We start from the raw sequence: 18,465 nt of genomic DNA on the forward strand, positions 1-18,465 counted from the left end.
AACCTAATCCAGAATTCTGGCTGGTCATAAAACAAAGTGTTATTTTCTGCCTTCTCTGGTCAATTTGTTATGAAAGCTAACTCTTCCATATCTCTGCCATGCTTCGATGTGCTGTTGTGTGTCTCTGTTCTACTGGGCTGTTTGTTCTCTCCCCTTTCCAGGCTGTGATGTCTTGGTGGTAATAAGAGATTATCTATTCTCTTGTCATCTCTGATGGTTGAAAGTCATGGTACCAATTTCCCCAGTAAGGTTCAATGGTAGACTGGACTCCCGTCCTCGTTGCAGAACCCTAGATCTTTGTTTGCATCACAGTGTTGTGGTGAGGCCTGTATGGCAAGCATTGGAATCATTCCTTTATGTGTAACAGCAATTCCAAGTTGAAAACATTGATGGATGAAGAAGTGGCATATTTTGTATCCTTGTTGCTGAATTGTGAACATCAGCTTTCAGTAACATTTCTGATTGTTCAGTTTTAATGGATTAGGAGAAAAGGGAGATAGATGAAGCCCTATTATATGTTCACCTGAGATAGGGCGTATTCTTATTGTTGTGCAGTTTATAAAACACAAATTCAGAATCCAGGTAGGAGTCAGCACTCATATAAGTTCTATAACAGGATAAAGAGTTCAACAGAGTCTGATTCCAAAATTATGGATGGCACAGATTTCGCAAAGCTTTCTTCTTTGGTGAAACAACTTTTTTTATTCATTATTCTTGATAAAACCATCTTCCTCTGTAGTTTATAGTAGCCAAGGTATACGCAATTCATAGTAACTTTGGTAGCTAACGCGTTTCATCCACACGGACTTCTTCAGGGCTACAAACATGTAAATACAACTATAAATATACATACATACACATAAAAATATATAAAAAACTTTTTCACAAATATAAGACTTTACATCCTATTTACAAAAGACACACATTATTCATATATTTACACAAAATACCACCTTATAACAAAAAAACATTCTTACATTTACATCAGTGTTTGTTATAGACAAAATATTCACAAATGGTCTACTTGTTATTGACCTCAGAGTCACATATATGTATGTGACTCATTCACTGTGCCAGACCATTTTAAAGTTATAAACTATAGCATGTCTATTCGAGAGGCAAACTTTATATTTCATTCATATCTTTCTATACATCTATTCTGCATATATAATAACATGAATAGCAATTCCCAAGACGCTAAATTAGAAAAGATAAAATAAGGTGAGATGAATCACGAAGACAAGTGATACTACGCCATCTTTAAGCATTCTCGTAAAGCGTCAAACAGCAGAAAACATTGGAGAATTAATACATGAGGTAGGGGCTGTTGCAGTTTAAATTAGGATGTGTCATTTCTTTTTTAACTTTTCCCTTTTCTTCCCTCGCATCCAAACATAGGAGTTATGTGGCTTTTTTAATACTGAGTAGTAGCTGAGTCCAAATTTATGACACTTGAAATAATGGTTTGTTTTCTTCACATGCATTCTTTAAGCTTATGTTGTTTGACGCTTCACAAGAATGCTTAAAGATGGCATAGTATCACTTGTCTTCGTGATTCGTCTCACCTTATTTTATCTTTTCTACTTTAGCGTCTACATGTTTGTTTGTTTAATGAGATTGGGAATTGCTATGCATTTAATTATATATGTAGAATAGACGTATAGAAAGAGATGAATAAAATGTAAAATTTGCCTCTCGAATAGACATGCTATAGTTTATAACTTTAAAATGGTTTGGCACAGTGATTGAGTCACATAAATATTTGTGACTCCGAGGTCAATAACAAGTAGACCATTTGTGAATGTTTTGTCTATAACAAACACTGATGTAAATGTAAGAATGGTTTTGCTAGAAGGTGGTATTTTGTGTAAATATATGAATAATGTGTGTCTTTTGTAATTAGAATTGAAAGTCTTATATTTGTAAAAAAGTTTTTATATATAGTTATGTGTATGTATGTATATTTATAGTTATATTTGCATGTTTTAGCCATGAAGACGTCCATGTGTATGAAACATGTTGGCTACCATGGTTACTATGAATGGCGGATACTATGGCTACTAAGAACTACAGAGGAAGATGGTTTTATGAACACTAATGAATAAAAAGATTTGTTTCACCAAAGAAGAAAGATTTGAGAAATCTGTGCCATTCATAATTTTGGAATCAGACTCTGTTGAACTCTTTATCCTGTTATAGAACTTATATGAGTGCTGAGCGCTATGTGGATATTAAATTTCCAGGACTTTGTCCTAGGGTAGTGGGGACTAGGAGGGCTGGTCTTCAAGACTTGTGCACCATTTCTATAGAGGGAATTTCAAAGATATAAGATTTACTAGTGTGGTAAGGTGCTGCATTGATTACCTTGGCCCATCTTTTGATTTAATTAACTACCAAATACAGACATCAGTGAGACACTTTCAAGTCGTCTTGCATCATGGAACTTGCCCAAGCTACTCATTTGTAGATTTAAATTTTGACATAATTGATTTTATAGCTCCTCATCTGAAATTCAAGAATCCTAACAGCGTAGCAAAAGTCCATTCTAACATTTTCCATAAGATATAACCAGCTTGAATGTAGCCAGAGTCAGCCTTCGGAATGAGTGAACAGAAATGAGAGATGGATCAATTGAGTGCAAAAAGTGAATATTTTTAGTTTTTTGAATTTCTAACATTATTTCTTTTTCTTGTTTTTATAGCCTGGTGACTCTTGGATTTCTAATTGTGTCAGGTATGACTGTACAAGTACAGCTGTAGGACCAGTTTTAGTAACATCTTCCATCAGCTGCCCTCCTTTTAATGAAACTGAATGTATTAAGGTCAGTGTCTCAAAATAAAAACATGTTTCTTACAATAGACAAAACACTGTACTTGCTTAATGTAATTTTTTCAGGCAATTCATAAAACAATGTGACTCAGAAAACAGAGGCCTCAATGCAACTCACAGAACAACAAGTCAGAAAATAATTTACAGATTGTCTCACAGTTTTAAATAGGAAAGTATCCATTAAGCTTATGTTTAGCATTCATTGTTATAATAAAGGCTGTTAGTTGGTTAAGTATATTAGGATGTGTTAAATAGAATTTATTGAGCAAGATGAGTTTGAATAAAAGTCGTATTTAGGACTGACCTAGGAACAGGATATTTAAAAGCATGGTCATCTATTCATTAAGAAAGTTCATCAAGTTTTGTTTCAGGTCACATTTTTTGTCAATTACGTTTAAGCATTTAAACATGTTGAAAAATGTGAGCTTGTAATCCTTAATAAATTTAGTCTAGTCAATTTAGGTATGTTAATTTATAACATCTCTGGTAATGTTGTGCAAAGTATGCATTTTCACTTTGTAAAGTGTGAAGTTCAGATACTTCAAACTACATCACCTGGGGGTGAAACATTCCCATCAAAAGTCATTTATTTCATGACAATGTTCCCACAAAACCTTTCTTTGCCAGTGAATTTTCCTAGGTAGCGCTCTCCTGTCATGTAGGTTTTACTAATTTTTCACCTGAAAAACAGCTTTTATACAGGTGATTTTTGTGCTGCTTGAGAAAAATACTTCATGAAGTAGGATCATTCAAGGATTTTTCTACTTTTGCCACCTAAGCAAAATCATCTTATAAACTCTAATTTGTTTTTTAGCATTCATCTGTAGAAGCTGCACACAAGTGATATTGATTAAAATAAGTGGGTGATAACGATCATTGTTTCAGTAACAGAGATACAACTGCATTCTTCTGGACTTCTCACAATAATTTAATTGAATGCAGAATTATAGAATGTAGGTCTTCTAGAATCATTTAATAAGTGAAGAATTAGTCATTATTTTGTAAAATATTCGCAAATAGTTACTGGGCTCATCTAACCTTTAGTCTACAAAGATCGATAATTATTTTAACTAATGCTAGATCCCTTAAAAAATAAGTGTTTTTGCTGATTAACTATCAAACAATATCTTGATAAACTATTATTTTTTTAGAGCAAAGAATGACATTGAATTTTCAGATGCTCTACGGCTAATTATACAACAAAAACAACCCATTGTGTGTCTTAGTAATTGGAGCAACCTTGTATAATAGTATCTACTCTCAAGCACTTCAGATAATTAAATGTACTCACTTGACGTCCAGTTGTAATGGTGCAATTGTCCAGGATATCCATGATCAACTCTGTTGTTTAGATTTCTTATTTAGCTATTAGTTATTCATATTATCACCTAAACCCAGCTGAAACATGTTACTTGCATGTGATATTGAGTTGTTTTCTATATATTATACATATTTCATGAACCTCTGTTCCCTAGCAGGCAAAAAATAAATATGTCCAAAACATATATTATTTCTACTGAAACAAATAAAGTTGAAATTCCAAAAGTACTTTTTGCATAAGCATAGCTGTAAAAGGTATAAAATAATGAGAGCCTAATTTAGATTTTGGCAGACAGGTTACTCCATCGCAACGGTGATGGATAGCATGTCCGCCAAAATATATTGTATGGGATTTATATTTTGGCAGATGGGCTATCTGTCACCATTGTGAGGGAATAACCCATCCTCCAAAATCTAAATCAGGCCCTGAGGCATTAGGAATTCTGAAAAATTAAATACAACTCATACTTTATTAACAATACACTACTATTTACACATAGACTCAGCGATTTTGTAACTAGGCAAACATTCTGTGTGCATTAGGAGGCCACAAGAATGCCCTTAATATGCCCTTCTCTTACCCCCATAATGTTTGTATCTGTTGCAAACATTGCCTTGCAATGTTTCTGCTATTTCCTTGGGGCATTCACTTAAACTACAAATGTGTTTTTCTCCAGTAGTAATAAGTGGACCAGTCAAAAAACATGAAGGATGTAATTAGGATATGGCAGCTGGCCAATTTTTTTTTTTTAATGCTGTTTTTGCGGTAAATCTTTCAAATCGTTATACATACTACTGGTTTGAATGTTTAATAATTTTTTCAATAGTAAAGTTTACTTTGCAGTACATGTATCTAATGAATTAGAACACATATGTGCAACTTCAGATTTCAAGTATAAATTAATATGCAATTCTAAGATGCATTGCCTTGCCTTGCCATAGTGTCATAGGGTACCAGAATTTTGTGGCCTAAATATCATCTGTCATAAACATAGGGCGTCATTACGAGTCTGGTGGTCAAAAAACCGACAGACTCGCGGTGGCGGTCATGTCTGTCGCCGGTTTGGTGGTCCAACAGCCAAATTAAGAGTTTGGCAGTCAGACCCCCAAACAACCACTGTCTCTGCCAGGAACAATGTTTCAGACAGGCTGACGGTGGTGCAGGTCGCAATTATCAGGGCAGTGCTGAAGTCAGCGCCGTCCTTCTGATTACAACCTGGTTCTCTGTCAGCCTTTTCATGGCGGGTTCTTTGCCATGAAAAGGCTGATGGAAAATAGGTGCAGGGGGCCACCGGAGTGCCCCTGTCCAGCACCCTTGTAATGCATACTGCCTCCTGTGCAGACAGTGTGCGTTACGAGAGTGCTGTTGCCCCCCGCGGGCGACAGCACTGCCGCAGGCTCGATTATGAGCCGGTGACAATGCTGCAGCCACTTTTCCCGTTGGACTGATGGGTGGAAACCTTGGTTTCCGCCCATCACCCCAGTGGGAACGTTGTAATAGGGCCGGTGGGGAGGTCACCAGTATGGCGGCAACCTCCCTCTTGGAAGTTCAGTGGACAGGTCTTCCTGGCCGCCGAACTCATAATCGGGCCCATAGTGTCATAAATATTGTTCACAAGAATATTGCCCAATTGGAGTTAATGATATTAATTCTACACCCAATAAGAGCAACATTTTTGTAAATCATACTTAGAACACAATATTTATGTCTTACAATATTTTTTCTATCAATAACCACCTGCACTGCCAATATTGAAAAATAGATAGGGCAGATAGAAAACGTATATGATTAAAAAAATAAGACATATGTTTCTAAGGTAATTTTCATAAGAAGATTAAAAGCAGTATTTCATAGCAGTTTGTTAAGCTTTCTTAAATTTCTGAATGCACAATTTTCTTCTGAATGAAGTTAATTGTCTGGGCTAAGTCCTACAATTGAAAAAACATTTTTGGTAAAAAAATAAGAATTACAGAAATTTACATTTTTTGTTAAATGATTTGCCAAAACAAAGTACCTTCTTTAGTAAATGGCACAATGAATATGACAAATACCTTTTTTAGTAAATGGCACAATGAATATGACATTGACATGCAGCTCTGCAACTGAGAACAGTTTTCTTTTACTTTATACACCACCTTGTTTTAACTTCTTATTCCTAGTATATCATATGTTCCAATTTTATTATTTACCGTCTGGTAGTAATCAATTCATATAATGCTTTTTTATGAAAGTTGAATTCCAAATGTGTTGAGGTTTGAATGCCATAACTCTTTAAAATGTGTTTTCCTTGTTGGTGTTTATGCTAGGTTTGCCTAGGTCCTTTTTCACTTGACTCCGTTCTATTCCCACAACCTGTCACTTCATATTGCTACTTTAGGGAATCACCCCCACACTGTGTGCCTTTTTCCCACTGCCTTGTTTCCCCCTGTCTTATTTCCCCATCTCACTCATTTTCAGTATAATTTGGAAACAATGCTGCCTCATCAGGATTTGCTCTAGTGTCTCCAGTCTTTTGTTAGTAAATTAATGTTTAAATCTTTACCATTTTTGATTTGACGTCTTATTTTCACTAGACTGGTACTTCTATTATTATGATTTTACAAAAATTGGGTTTCCCATTATTGTGATTCTTGGAAATTAGTTCCTATTTTTTGTTTTCCTATGATTTTGCATGCATTCATTTGTATATGTGATGGGGTTTCCACTGTTGTTATGAATTATGATTTAATGTCCTTCTTAATCTGATATACAACCAAGTATATTTGTCAGTCATTCTGTTTTTGAGCACCATTATTGTGTAGCTTCTAAATACAAAACAGGCACCTGGTGAGTGAATACAGTGCCATAGGCATTGTTTACTCTTGCATCAAAACAATATGGTTTCCTGTCATGGTTGCAGTTTGTTGGAAAACAACCAAATTGGAACACAAACAAGTTCATGTAATGTAGATGGAAAATCCATTTGACCAAATGTGTGTATTTGTGTGAATTGAAAAAAAGTTAGTGGCCGTTTTAAAACTAGGTTATGTAAATGTGTATGATTTACACTACAAAATAGATTCATGAATGCTGAGGTTATGTCTTGTGCATACTATATTATTACAAAAGATTATTGCCCTACTGCTTTTCAAACATAAGCTCACATATGCAGCAAAATGATGGGCTTATTTTGGTCTATGAATCATTGTCTTGTAAACAACAATGTTTTGGTAAAAATCGGCATCTTTGCATGTGCTTCAGGACATAATTCTGCTTGCTAATAGATATTTGCTACTATTTTTACTACACCAACATGTATAAACACTTTGATCACTTTTAATTTTAATCTCATATTACTTTTTCAGGTTGGCGGATATATTGTATCTTTCCTAGAAGGTTGCTGTAAAACTTGTGAGTAACAAGTTATGTTACATTCTTATAACAATTATGTATAGCTGCCATGGAGTGCTGTGAGTAGACAGCAAGCATGTACAAAGTTTACATATTAGCCCAACAGTTCTTGCCTAAACCCACCTTTTTTTATGCATTATTCTTTATCACAACTAATTTCATCCGGTTCTCAAACCACTTTTCAAGTCTAAGAAACATGTACCACTGGAAAAAGGTCTGTATTTACACTTATCATAAGTCATAATAACATACATAGCAAAATCTTCAATTTTCAGTTAATTCTTTGTGTGTGCATTTAACACAATGCATGCATTCATCTGAATGAGCCTTTCAAAATGGACATTCATTGGGAAAAATCAGTGAAGTGACAAAGCACATGCTGTGCAAAATGAATGCATGCCCATGAATGAATAAAATTTTGAGTATTCACAATGTGTGAAAGTTAATATCCTAAATGTATCTGAACAACTAGTTTACATCAAAATTGATCCGGTGCGAAATGTCCAAAGAGTGAAAATAATATTGCAATTTCACACTTAAACTCAATCCAGACAAAACTGGATTTAGGGACATATTTTGCAAGCCCCTAGCACCTCCTAGCGCCACCCTTGCGTCATTTTTTTTACGCTAAGGCGGCGTCAAGGAGGCCTTTTCCCCATGCCAGATTTACAAAGTGGCGCAATGCAAGCATTGTGCCACTTTGTAACCCCTTCAGTCACATTATGCCTGTGCCAGGCATAATGCATGCAAGGGGGGCGTTATCCCATTAGGAGGCCCAGAAAAATGATGCAGTGAAATTAACGAGATTTCACAGTACAATTTTTCCCATCATTTTTAACGCCTGTCCAAGGCAGGCATTAAAGTGATGCTCCCATTATTTCCAATGGGCTTCCCTACACATCATTTTGGCGCTAGTCGACCAATGCACAACCATGGTGACGCTAGGGTGGCACAGGGGGGAGCAATAAAAGTGGTACACCATAGCTGATGCGCCACTTTCAGTAATCGTAGGCACTGTCAGGCCTGAAATGAACCCTCATGTCTAAGAATCTCCATCAAATAATTGCCCTTCATCCTCATACCTATTTCTATTCTCAAACCCCACATCTCCAGACAATGTATACAGTTTTTCTAAAAGTGCCTTTTTTATTTAGAAACTTATTTCACTCATCCACATTGGAGACTTCAAGTCAATGGTACAGGCACAACCAGTCTTGTAATTTGATGAAGACAGCACCCTGCTACCATAATTCCAAGAATATTGCTTGCACTTTTAGAGCAGTGATATTTTCCATGCAGTAAGCCTCATGATCACAACTAAAACACAAATATTGGTAAAGCAAATAGGCCTGACGCTGGCTGCCAGCCTATTTGCTTGGTCAATCCTCTTTTTATTTTGTCATTTTTCTAATTTTGGAGACCTGCCAGACATTTGTCAATGTAAAAAAAAAATTGGCTAAACACAAAAAGATTTTTTTGTTTCAAAAAGCACAGATTACTAATGTAGCTCCTGACACTAAGGGGAACTAAGTTTCTTAATATGCTCATTGTGAAAGAGCAGAATGTTGTCACTCACAGTGAAGTTAGCCAATGGTTGAAGTAGGTTAACCCACTGTCCCATGCTGTATGCTGTCAGGGGTGGAATCAAAATGTGAATGAAACAACAACTGGCCAGTGCATTAAGAGGGATGGCTAAAAGCATCTATATGTCAAATATATGTGTAATCTTATTAAACTTAGAAGGTCATGGTTAACACCTAGTGATTACATTACTCTCCTAACAGATTTACTTCATCTGGGGCACACACGAAGTCTGGATAGCCTTCAAGGTGTGCTTCATAATCTATTAGGCTATCTAACTTAAATATCCTTTTTGACTATATTTCAGACGTCTCCCATAGCAAATGCAACACAAATTGACGTGACCTGGACATCCTTCTTGGAAATCAACAGTACTGAGGAACCAGCATTTATCTACTTTGCCCCAGAATTTTAATCTTGAGACTCCATGTGGCCTTTAGTCTAATATCTTTTGAAAGGGCTTTAAAGGCTCACCTTTCATAATTTATCATATGAACATTGAGTTCTCACTTTCACCCCGTGCTTACTCTATACACTCGTCTCTCTAATCATGTTGCACTTCAGCCCACAGCATGTCACCACCTCACCAACCACTCTCAACCACACATAATGGCATACCCTAATATATGCTCAGTGCTCATAATACACCTCCTCCTTAGTCTATAGAAGCACCAGACAGCTCACCCCACAAACTATTTAAGTGCACCTGCCATCAAAGAAAATGCTGATGATATACAGTGAAAAATACAATATTAAATGCAAGGAATAAAACATAAAACAAACATACAATTCAAGCATGAATGTCTGCAGCATACATGAGTGGGCTTGCAATGGGACACAAAAGTTGGACACTGCAGTGTTGTACCTTAGTAATAGAGGGACTGTAGTCCAAGATCTGACATGTTTCACTTGACAAGTGTATGTTTAGATGTGGTATGCTTACGCTAGAACTATGTTGAGATGGTATGATTTGATTATAGCTATATAGGTCAACCACAGTAAGTTTTCTTGTATGCTTTCTTGTTGAACATTGGTTAAAATCATACAGTTCAAGCAAATCCTATGAAAATGCCAGAAATTGAGTATGCATTACAGCCTCAAGATGTACTAAAGTACATTGAGACATGCTGTTTGCTTACAATCAAATCTAACTCAGTGAATTACAAGTCCAAATGTAACTAAGATGTATTCAGGAAAGGACCAATTTGCAAAGATGAACCTCACTAGGGGAAAAAGGAGTAGCCTAGCAATAGGCCAGTCATTATTATAGAAAAATCAGAACTCCAAAGCAGCTCCATAAAACGAATAGTAGCCAGATCAGCCATTGACCAGAAAAGTAGAATATTTCCAAAGGAGATTATCAGGACTACTCCTTTACATTCAATGGTAAAGTGCCTGGTGTAGGAGAATTTCAGATCTTGCTATAAAGCACAAAATCCCTCAGTTAAGTATTTCTGAACTACATTGACCTCTCCAACTACCAACAGCTCTTAATGAGAGAAACAACATACTGGAATTCAAATAAACCTAAGGATCAACTTTCTAAATAAGGAATACCCAATCACACACTCAATAAAGAGAAGCTGTAATACTACTATTATAAATGACAAGAAAAAACATTTAATCCTCAAAGAATATTGTACTAAATAGCATTTTTGCATGTCTAAACATGTAACATCAAATTACTACCCTGCAACTGGGGCCATACTTTGAACTTAATATCTGTGTAAGATGTCACTTAAGCACAGGTGGTTGTTAAACCTCTCATTTGTACAGGCGACAATACTATGCTCATTCTCATCATATCCTCCTCACAAAAGATTTGAGCCATTGATTGTAACGAAACCTGTGATGAGAGATAGTCAGTATTCAACTGCTTTACTTGCATGGGATAGCAGGATGGACTGTATCTAACACTGTTATATTGTCTGCCCTCATAAAACAGGCTTCTTCAAAGGCTTCACCTTTGAAGTTCGTAACAACACACCCAATCTGCCTCTTGGATCTCTGCTGTTATTCAGTCAATAAAAACAATTATCAAGAAAAGCTGAGTAAAGATGTAAAAAGAAACAACGTAAGGCTGACTGACCAGCCTCTAAAACCCAAGTTTTTCATAATCTTAAACAATGTCCAAAGCTAAAATTATTTCTGGCACAAAAAGCCTTGTAGAGCAAGAATTATGTTATAGACTCATAGCAGCAATATAGTATCAGACTTCATATAATAGCCAGTTACTGCTTCTATTGGCTTTTTCAGCAGCTAGCCAATTTCAATATTACAATAGTTTCTGATAAATTGACTAGGGCTTCAATTGAGGTGCCCAACAAACCCAATAGAGTCAAGTACTTCATGCCATGTACTCATTTTGTCCTCTTCATTGTCCATCTCCTCATGAGTTTGAGATGTCCTTTGTGCTTTCTTACACCCACCTTTGCTAAGGACTTTCCTAATCACTCTCTACCACAGAATGGTTCTGATACTCTGAAACTGGTTCTGACCAAACGCCTCATTGAATGATCTGAATCGAGTCCACTATTGTAGTCCACTGTCAACCTATCATTATGCCTCCAGTACTGATACATTCTCTAGATATTCTAGAGTAGCAGGATGCTTCTTTCTAGACCCTCTGCCACTAGGGACTCAGTCAATGTGCCAACCCAAATCAGAAAACCACTTTGACTGAAACCCGTACACAACCCACTGACCCATATTTGCACATGATGAGATTCAGGTAATCATCCTCCCTACAGGTACTGGAACACCCAATCCTCTTTCATAAATTAATAACAGACTCAAGAATCACTAGAAAATGGAACATACATTTTAATATATGTATTTTTAAAACTCAAACCTTAATCTAGCGCACATAAAATCAATTGTAATCACAATGAAGATAACGATTAAGGCAGGAAGAAGGTTTAAACAGTAAATAGTACTCAATTTTTTTTTTTATATTCTATAGCACTAACACCATTGTTTAATACTTCCAGGCACTACTATAGTTCTAGTACATTAGTACATAAAAACATTTATTCTGAATTTCAGGGATGGTTCACACATATATGACTTTTTTCAGAACAATAAGTTTCATTTCAGCTCACAAAGGCAGAAGTATGTGCATGATATTTACAGCCATCAAAGCAGCAAACCAGAAGGCCAGTGAAGGCTGATTGCCTTCCAGTAGCCTACAGTAACGGTGGGTGTGTGATTGTGCCTTTCCCCCTGTGATACCTGGCACAAAGATCCTGTCTAGCTCTTATCTCTCTGTGCATATTTTCTATAAGATTACTCAGAAGCTTGTTTACGCCTTTCAGGATAAATAATCAACACTAAGTGGGATAGTGGGCGTGGCTTGAATGGAAAGGGAGTAGATGCTGGTCTCCCTCACTCCATGAGATGCCCTTTACTTAAATATCTTGTAATAATTTTTAGACCCTCCATGCTGGAGATAAAGCCACAAGGCAGGGGGATTGCCTGGGGAGCATGGAAGTTTAGTTACAATTTATGCTGAAGCAGAACATCAATGGTAATTGCGGCTACCAGTGGCCTGACTCACTGATACAAACTGGTAGCAAGGGCATAACGCCACTGGCTGCCTAAGGCAGTTAGGTGGTACTTGATCACAGCACCGCTGGAACAGATGGTATGTAAGGCGCAATGTGGACAGCCACAGGAGGAGGGGAATACACCACAGGAGCCCCCTAGAGAGCCTGAACACTGCAAGGACAAAGAACCGTGCAGAGCAATCTGACCCCTTGCCTTCTTAGAGGGAAGATGCCACTACCGCTGCAGCAGCCGAAGAACATGCCCTGATCTGGGGCCTACAGGCCAGAACCTGGAAAGCATCAGTAATTGCATGGGCATGGCACCCAAATAGACACCCAGCGCAACCTGGAAACGGTAATTGGGAGCAGCAACAAGCCCCAAGAGGTGAGCAGAGGGGGCAGTGACCCCAGAAGCAATGAGGACAGGTGAGATACAGCTCTTAACCAGGCAGCTGGGGAAGACTGATATGCTGTAAGAACAGCAGGAGGCTCAAATACTCTTACAGAGGATGCCTGATATAATGTAAAGGGAAGACCAAGAGATCCCAGGGCATCCTACCTACAAGCACAGACATGATGAAGGGAGAGAAGGCCAAGTCAAGTGAAGGGAAGACAAGGTGCCCAGGCAGCAAATAACCAATGCTCATGATTATAGTTATCTGTATGGAGGGTAAAACACAAGGAAGACAGAGTGGGTGATACAGTCTCAAGAACTCAATTGTGGAAGAGTACTGCTGGGGATAACAAACATTGCTGGTATAGGCTTGAGGGGTGCAACATCGCTTGCAGTGTGAAAGGGGAACCCATTTGGATATTGATAAGCTAAGAATTCCCAACCGTCAGCAACAACCCATGCAGAATACAGATTTCTATATAACAGTATCGCCAGGCACCTAGTTAATCATGGCATTCTGAAATGGGAAGACTGTGAATCATGAAATTAAAGTTGTGAAGAACCATGGCAGATAGTGCTGTAGAGAAGGTAACCTCGACTGAGGGGGTGGGCGTCCCTCTTGAAAAACATATGACTGTGATATTAGTGCCAATTAAGGAATGTTAAATTGAAGACACAAATAGCAACAGTTGTTAATTTGGTTGGGATACTACGTGATCACAGGAAGTTGGCAGAGCATGTGACAGAGACCAAGGGCCTGATTATGAGTCTGGTGGTCAGAAAACCCAACTGCCATATTCACGGTGAGGAGACTGCTGCTGTTCTGGCCGTCTCCCCACCCGGCCCATTACAATTGTTCCATTGGGCTAACTGGCAGAAACATCCGTATTAGGAGGCTTCCGCCAGCAGCCCAGTAGAAACTGTGCGGCCGCCTTGGTGAGTCCACAGGGGGGAAGTCAAGCATCCTCAGAATGCACATTGTCTGCACAGCAGACAGTGCGCCATCTGATGGTGCTGGCCGGGGGACCCTGCACTGCCCATGCCTTAGGCATAGGCAGTGAAAGGGCCCCCCAGTGGTCCCCAGCACACCTTTACCACCAGCCTTTCCATGGAGGGGTGACTGCCATGGAAAGGCTGGCGGTAAGGTGAGTTGTAATCAGTGAGGCAACGCTGAGTTTAGCTCCATCTTGGCTGATTACAACTCAGGCCGCCATCACCCCTTCGGGAACAATGTTTCTAGTGGAAATGACGGTCCCCTGTCGGTTCGACCGCCAGGGCCGTAATGTGGTGGTCAGACCTTCACAGTTGCGGCAGTTGGACCATCACTGTTTTTGGAGGAGTGGCTAATGAAAACTGTCTTGCAAGACAAACCATCTTGGTTCTTCTCAGTGGAATGTGCTCACAGGTTACCCAGGGTCCCACTTAAGCCCGGTGTTCCACCACAGCCTATCATTGCGTGCCTGATGAACTTTAGAGACAGGGACTACATACTAAAAATCCCTCGCAAACACATTGACTGGCAAATAGATGACAATAAAATGAACATATTTCCACACTACACAAATCTGGTGTAAAGACAGCAGGGGGCATTTAATCTAGTGAAGAGAACACTAACACAGCTAAGCATGAAGTATGTGCTGTTTTAACCTGCCAAACTATGCATCAGACAGAATGAGAGGTTGTATTTCTCGTTGAAATCGGGTAGAAGCCTGGAGTTGGCTTCAAACGCATGTGCATCAGCACCCGACCTGATGAAAGATCACAGAGAGACCCTGACTGGAAGATGAAAACAGGTCGTCAATGGAAACATTCTGACTACCAACACTCCAACATGCAGATGAGGGAGGAAAAGCCCAGAATGATGGAAGAACTCAAACATTGGGATGCCTTGGTTAGCAACAACTGTTGGAGGGTTCTAGCCTCACATAACGAAGACAGCAGTGCAGAGGGATGTGGTTCTGAGTATGGTGAAGGAAAATAGAGTGACCCACAAGTGACTGCAGTGACAGCTGATTATATTATGTAACGCTTTACTGAGACTGTTTTCAAAGCTGGATGCCATCTGTTACTATAAGATAACTATTACAGCTGTGGGATGAGGGAGGAAAGCTCTATTGACTCATAAGGCTGCTGCCACGGAACGGAGGAACTGAAACAGAAGACACAGCACAAAGTCACCAAGACCATGACTGTGAGAGGAAAGGCGCATTGCCCCATGTTAGAAACAGTCTGTGGCAACACTTTCCATCAAGACTTGTAGTCCCATCAAGTAGACTACCACTTGGAATTCTGAATTGTTGAAATGCTGGTATCTGGGTGACAGGCATGTCATGAATTGGGGTGGTGCCCAGTTTGAAGATCACAGCACGGTAAGGTAGGTTGGGAGTTTTTTGGGTAGGAGGTTCAAGAGTAGACAGCAACATCGGCAGACTAAGCAGGCACTTCAGACACACATACTTACTTCCTTGGAGTAGAGCAGGACAGAGCGGGCTGTCCATAAGTGCATGAAATGACACATACACTTTCATTGTTGACTTGGAATGTGAATGGTTTAGGTAATACAATTAAAGGAGGACTGCTGATGAAAGTACTCACAAGATCCAAAGCTGAGATAGTATACTTGCAAGAAATGCATATGAAAGATTACAGTTCAGAATGCCAAGTAAGAGGGAAATTTAGGTTGTTGGGACATACAGGTTAAATGACTGGGTCCAGAGTGTTAGTAATACTGGTCAAGAAAGCTTCGAAGTTCCATGTTACACAAACATGGGCAGATGAAGCGGGCTGTTACATGGCAGTACAGGGGAGGTAACCTCTAATACTGGTTAATGTTTATGTGCCGCCTGGACTTCAGACAGGGCCCTTACAGAACTTGGGATTTTTATTGACACAAGTGGCACAGGCCCTTACAATTGTAGGGGGTGATTTTAATTTAGTACTAAATGCACAGTTGGACAGATTGAACACAGAACTGGCTACCTCTACATTGAAGTGGAAACTAGAAGGGTTCTCACAAGCATATTAGTCCTGGGAGATGTGTTGAGAACTATGCATAGTACTGAGAGAAGCTGCACATTTTATTTTACACCACTAGGGACCATGCATAGATTTACACAAGAGATATCTGGCCATTCCCCATTGTCAGTCAAAGAGAAACAGGGATAGTGTATGGCTCCATGACACCTCAAAAATAAGAAAGAAGTAAAACAGCTTGATCAGGTGACTAAATAGTACTTTAAAGTCAGTATGGGTTCTGCAAAAAAAGCAGCAACATTGCAGGAGGCCTGCAAGGTTACCATTTGGGGAGAGGTAATCTCAGGGGAGGTGGTAGATAGAATGAGGGACATATTATTTGAGCTTGAACAGGGACTGGTAAAACTGAAGAGAGGCTATGATAATGCCCCAACAGAGAGCGGTAGAAGGAAACTAGGTTTTAAAAAGGAAGAATATAGAGCAATTGCCTAGCACAAAGGTTTTAAAAGGAAGAATATAGAGCAATTTCCAAGCACAAAGTCAAGACAACCTATCTAGTCAAACAGAAAGCTGTACAAAACCGAGGATAAAGCAGAGAAAATACATAGTTGGGGAATTGTGAAAGAGAAACTAATCACATCAGAGAAGGATAGTAATGGCTGATGGAGTGAAAGTGGTAGAACGTGGAGCAATAGCTGCAGTGTTTGCAAAGCGAGCAACATCACCAGAAGAGATAGGCAATTTAGCCTGGGATTGCCCTACTATATACTTGACCATACATAGCATGAAGACATCAGGGTGGAAGAGATGAAGACACCGGGGCTTCCGGTGGATTTCTTTAAGACAATTTCAGGGAAAGTAGAAGACCCTTGAATGAGATGTATCTAGAAGCCTTTAAACTGCGGTAGCTACCACCATCCTTAGAAGCCTCAACAATTGTACTGATCCATAAGGCAGGAAAGTCTAGAGAGAACTGTGACTTATACCATCTGAATTGTCTCCTTAACACAGACAACAAAGTCCTGGCAAAGGTGTTGGCAAACATACTGAAAACAATAATATTGAAGATGGTCCCCCGATCAAAACTACTTTATGGTCCAGAAGGTCATAGGACTAAATTTAAGTTAAGGCGCCTAAATAATAACCTAGCAAGCTAAGGAGACAAAATCACATTATGATGACAACGTGGTACCGATAATGCATAGGCTGGCAGAGCATTGTCGTTGTCTGTTCTCAGCAGAGTGGCAACATTTACAATATTAGCTTTGCCAAAGCTGCTATTGAAAAACTGCCCATACACAATGCCTGACACACTGTCTGCAAAAATCAGTGCATTACTGAAGACACTGTCTGGGCACGGGGATAAGCCGAGAACCGCAATGAGGACACTGCAGAGGTCCTGCACTACCAAATATTGAAAAATAGGTGGCTCAAGTGATCACAGAAAATGAATGTTCATTCACAGCTCTGCATGACCTGGCTTTTCATATGGATAGACAGGAACTGGGTGATGAAAGCTACATACAGATGCAATATGGGGGGAAGCTGGGGAAGGACATCATGCCACCTATGACGACAGTGGTTCAGACTTGGCACAGACTCAACAATGAAATTAAATCAGATGAACAACTTACTCTCAAAACACCTCTGTGGGCGGGATCTAAACTGTGACAGGTAATGGCACTCATGGAGTTCCAGAAATGGGACAAAATTGGACTGTCTCACCTTGAAGATGTGTGGGATGCCAATGCAGTGGTGCCGTTTTTTTGAGCAAATATGACATGCCAATGACACAAATGTTTAGATGCATACAACTAAGTCACTCTCTGCAAGTGTCCATGTCAAAGGAGTGGAAACTGAGGAGGAATCACCATTAGAAATTAGACTACTCAGGGGGTACGTGGAAACAAAAGCTCTATCACAAACATATAGAACATTGATGAGGAACACATAGACTGAGCCAGGGAAACTACAAGACCATTGGGTCTTTTACATTGGGAATATAGATGAGGATCATTGCCAATCTGCACTCAGATTTCTGGTGGATGTTGCGATTAAAGCCAGTTTTAGGTGCATTACCTCAAAACTATTATAGTAGAACATTACTATAAAAAATTTGGAAACTAGGTCATGACCAATGTCTTACAAACTTTGGAATAGTGGTCACATTCAAACACGTTATGGGAATGTCCGAAGCTGCAAATGTTCTGGGACACTGTTCTCAAAAGATAAAAGAGGGCATTGAATAGACTCATTGAGGCAGACCCCAACAACTCTTAGTTAATATTGGATTTATGGTAGCAAAGAGATATGGTGCCCAGCAATGGGGACCAAGAGTTGAAGAATGGAATGGATGCCTATAAGATAATGGAGAAGGAAATATCTAAAAGATAGGGGTGCCCGAGGAAATTTGGGAAAATATGGGGATGATG

The 18,465-nt window shown here is 39.1% G+C and overlaps 1 protein-coding gene across 1 annotated transcript in view; it reads left to right on the top strand.

Moving 5' to 3' along the window:
• Positions 1 to 18,465, top strand: part of OTOG (otogelin) — a 956,473-nt gene that overhangs the window by 910,676 nt on the left and 27,332 nt on the right. The window contains exons 52-53 of the mRNA XM_069221482.1: positions 2,702 to 2,821; positions 7,495 to 7,540. Coding sequence (XP_069077583.1) covers positions 2,702 to 2,821; positions 7,495 to 7,540 — 166 coding nt within the window. The remainder of the gene's footprint in view (positions 1 to 2,701; positions 2,822 to 7,494; positions 7,541 to 18,465) is intronic.

Source organism: Pleurodeles waltl, chromosome 3_1 (assembly GCF_031143425.1).
Source record: "Pleurodeles waltl isolate 20211129_DDA chromosome 3_1, aPleWal1.hap1.20221129, whole genome shotgun sequence".
NCBI lineage: Eukaryota > Metazoa > Chordata > Amphibia > Caudata > Salamandridae > Pleurodeles > Pleurodeles waltl.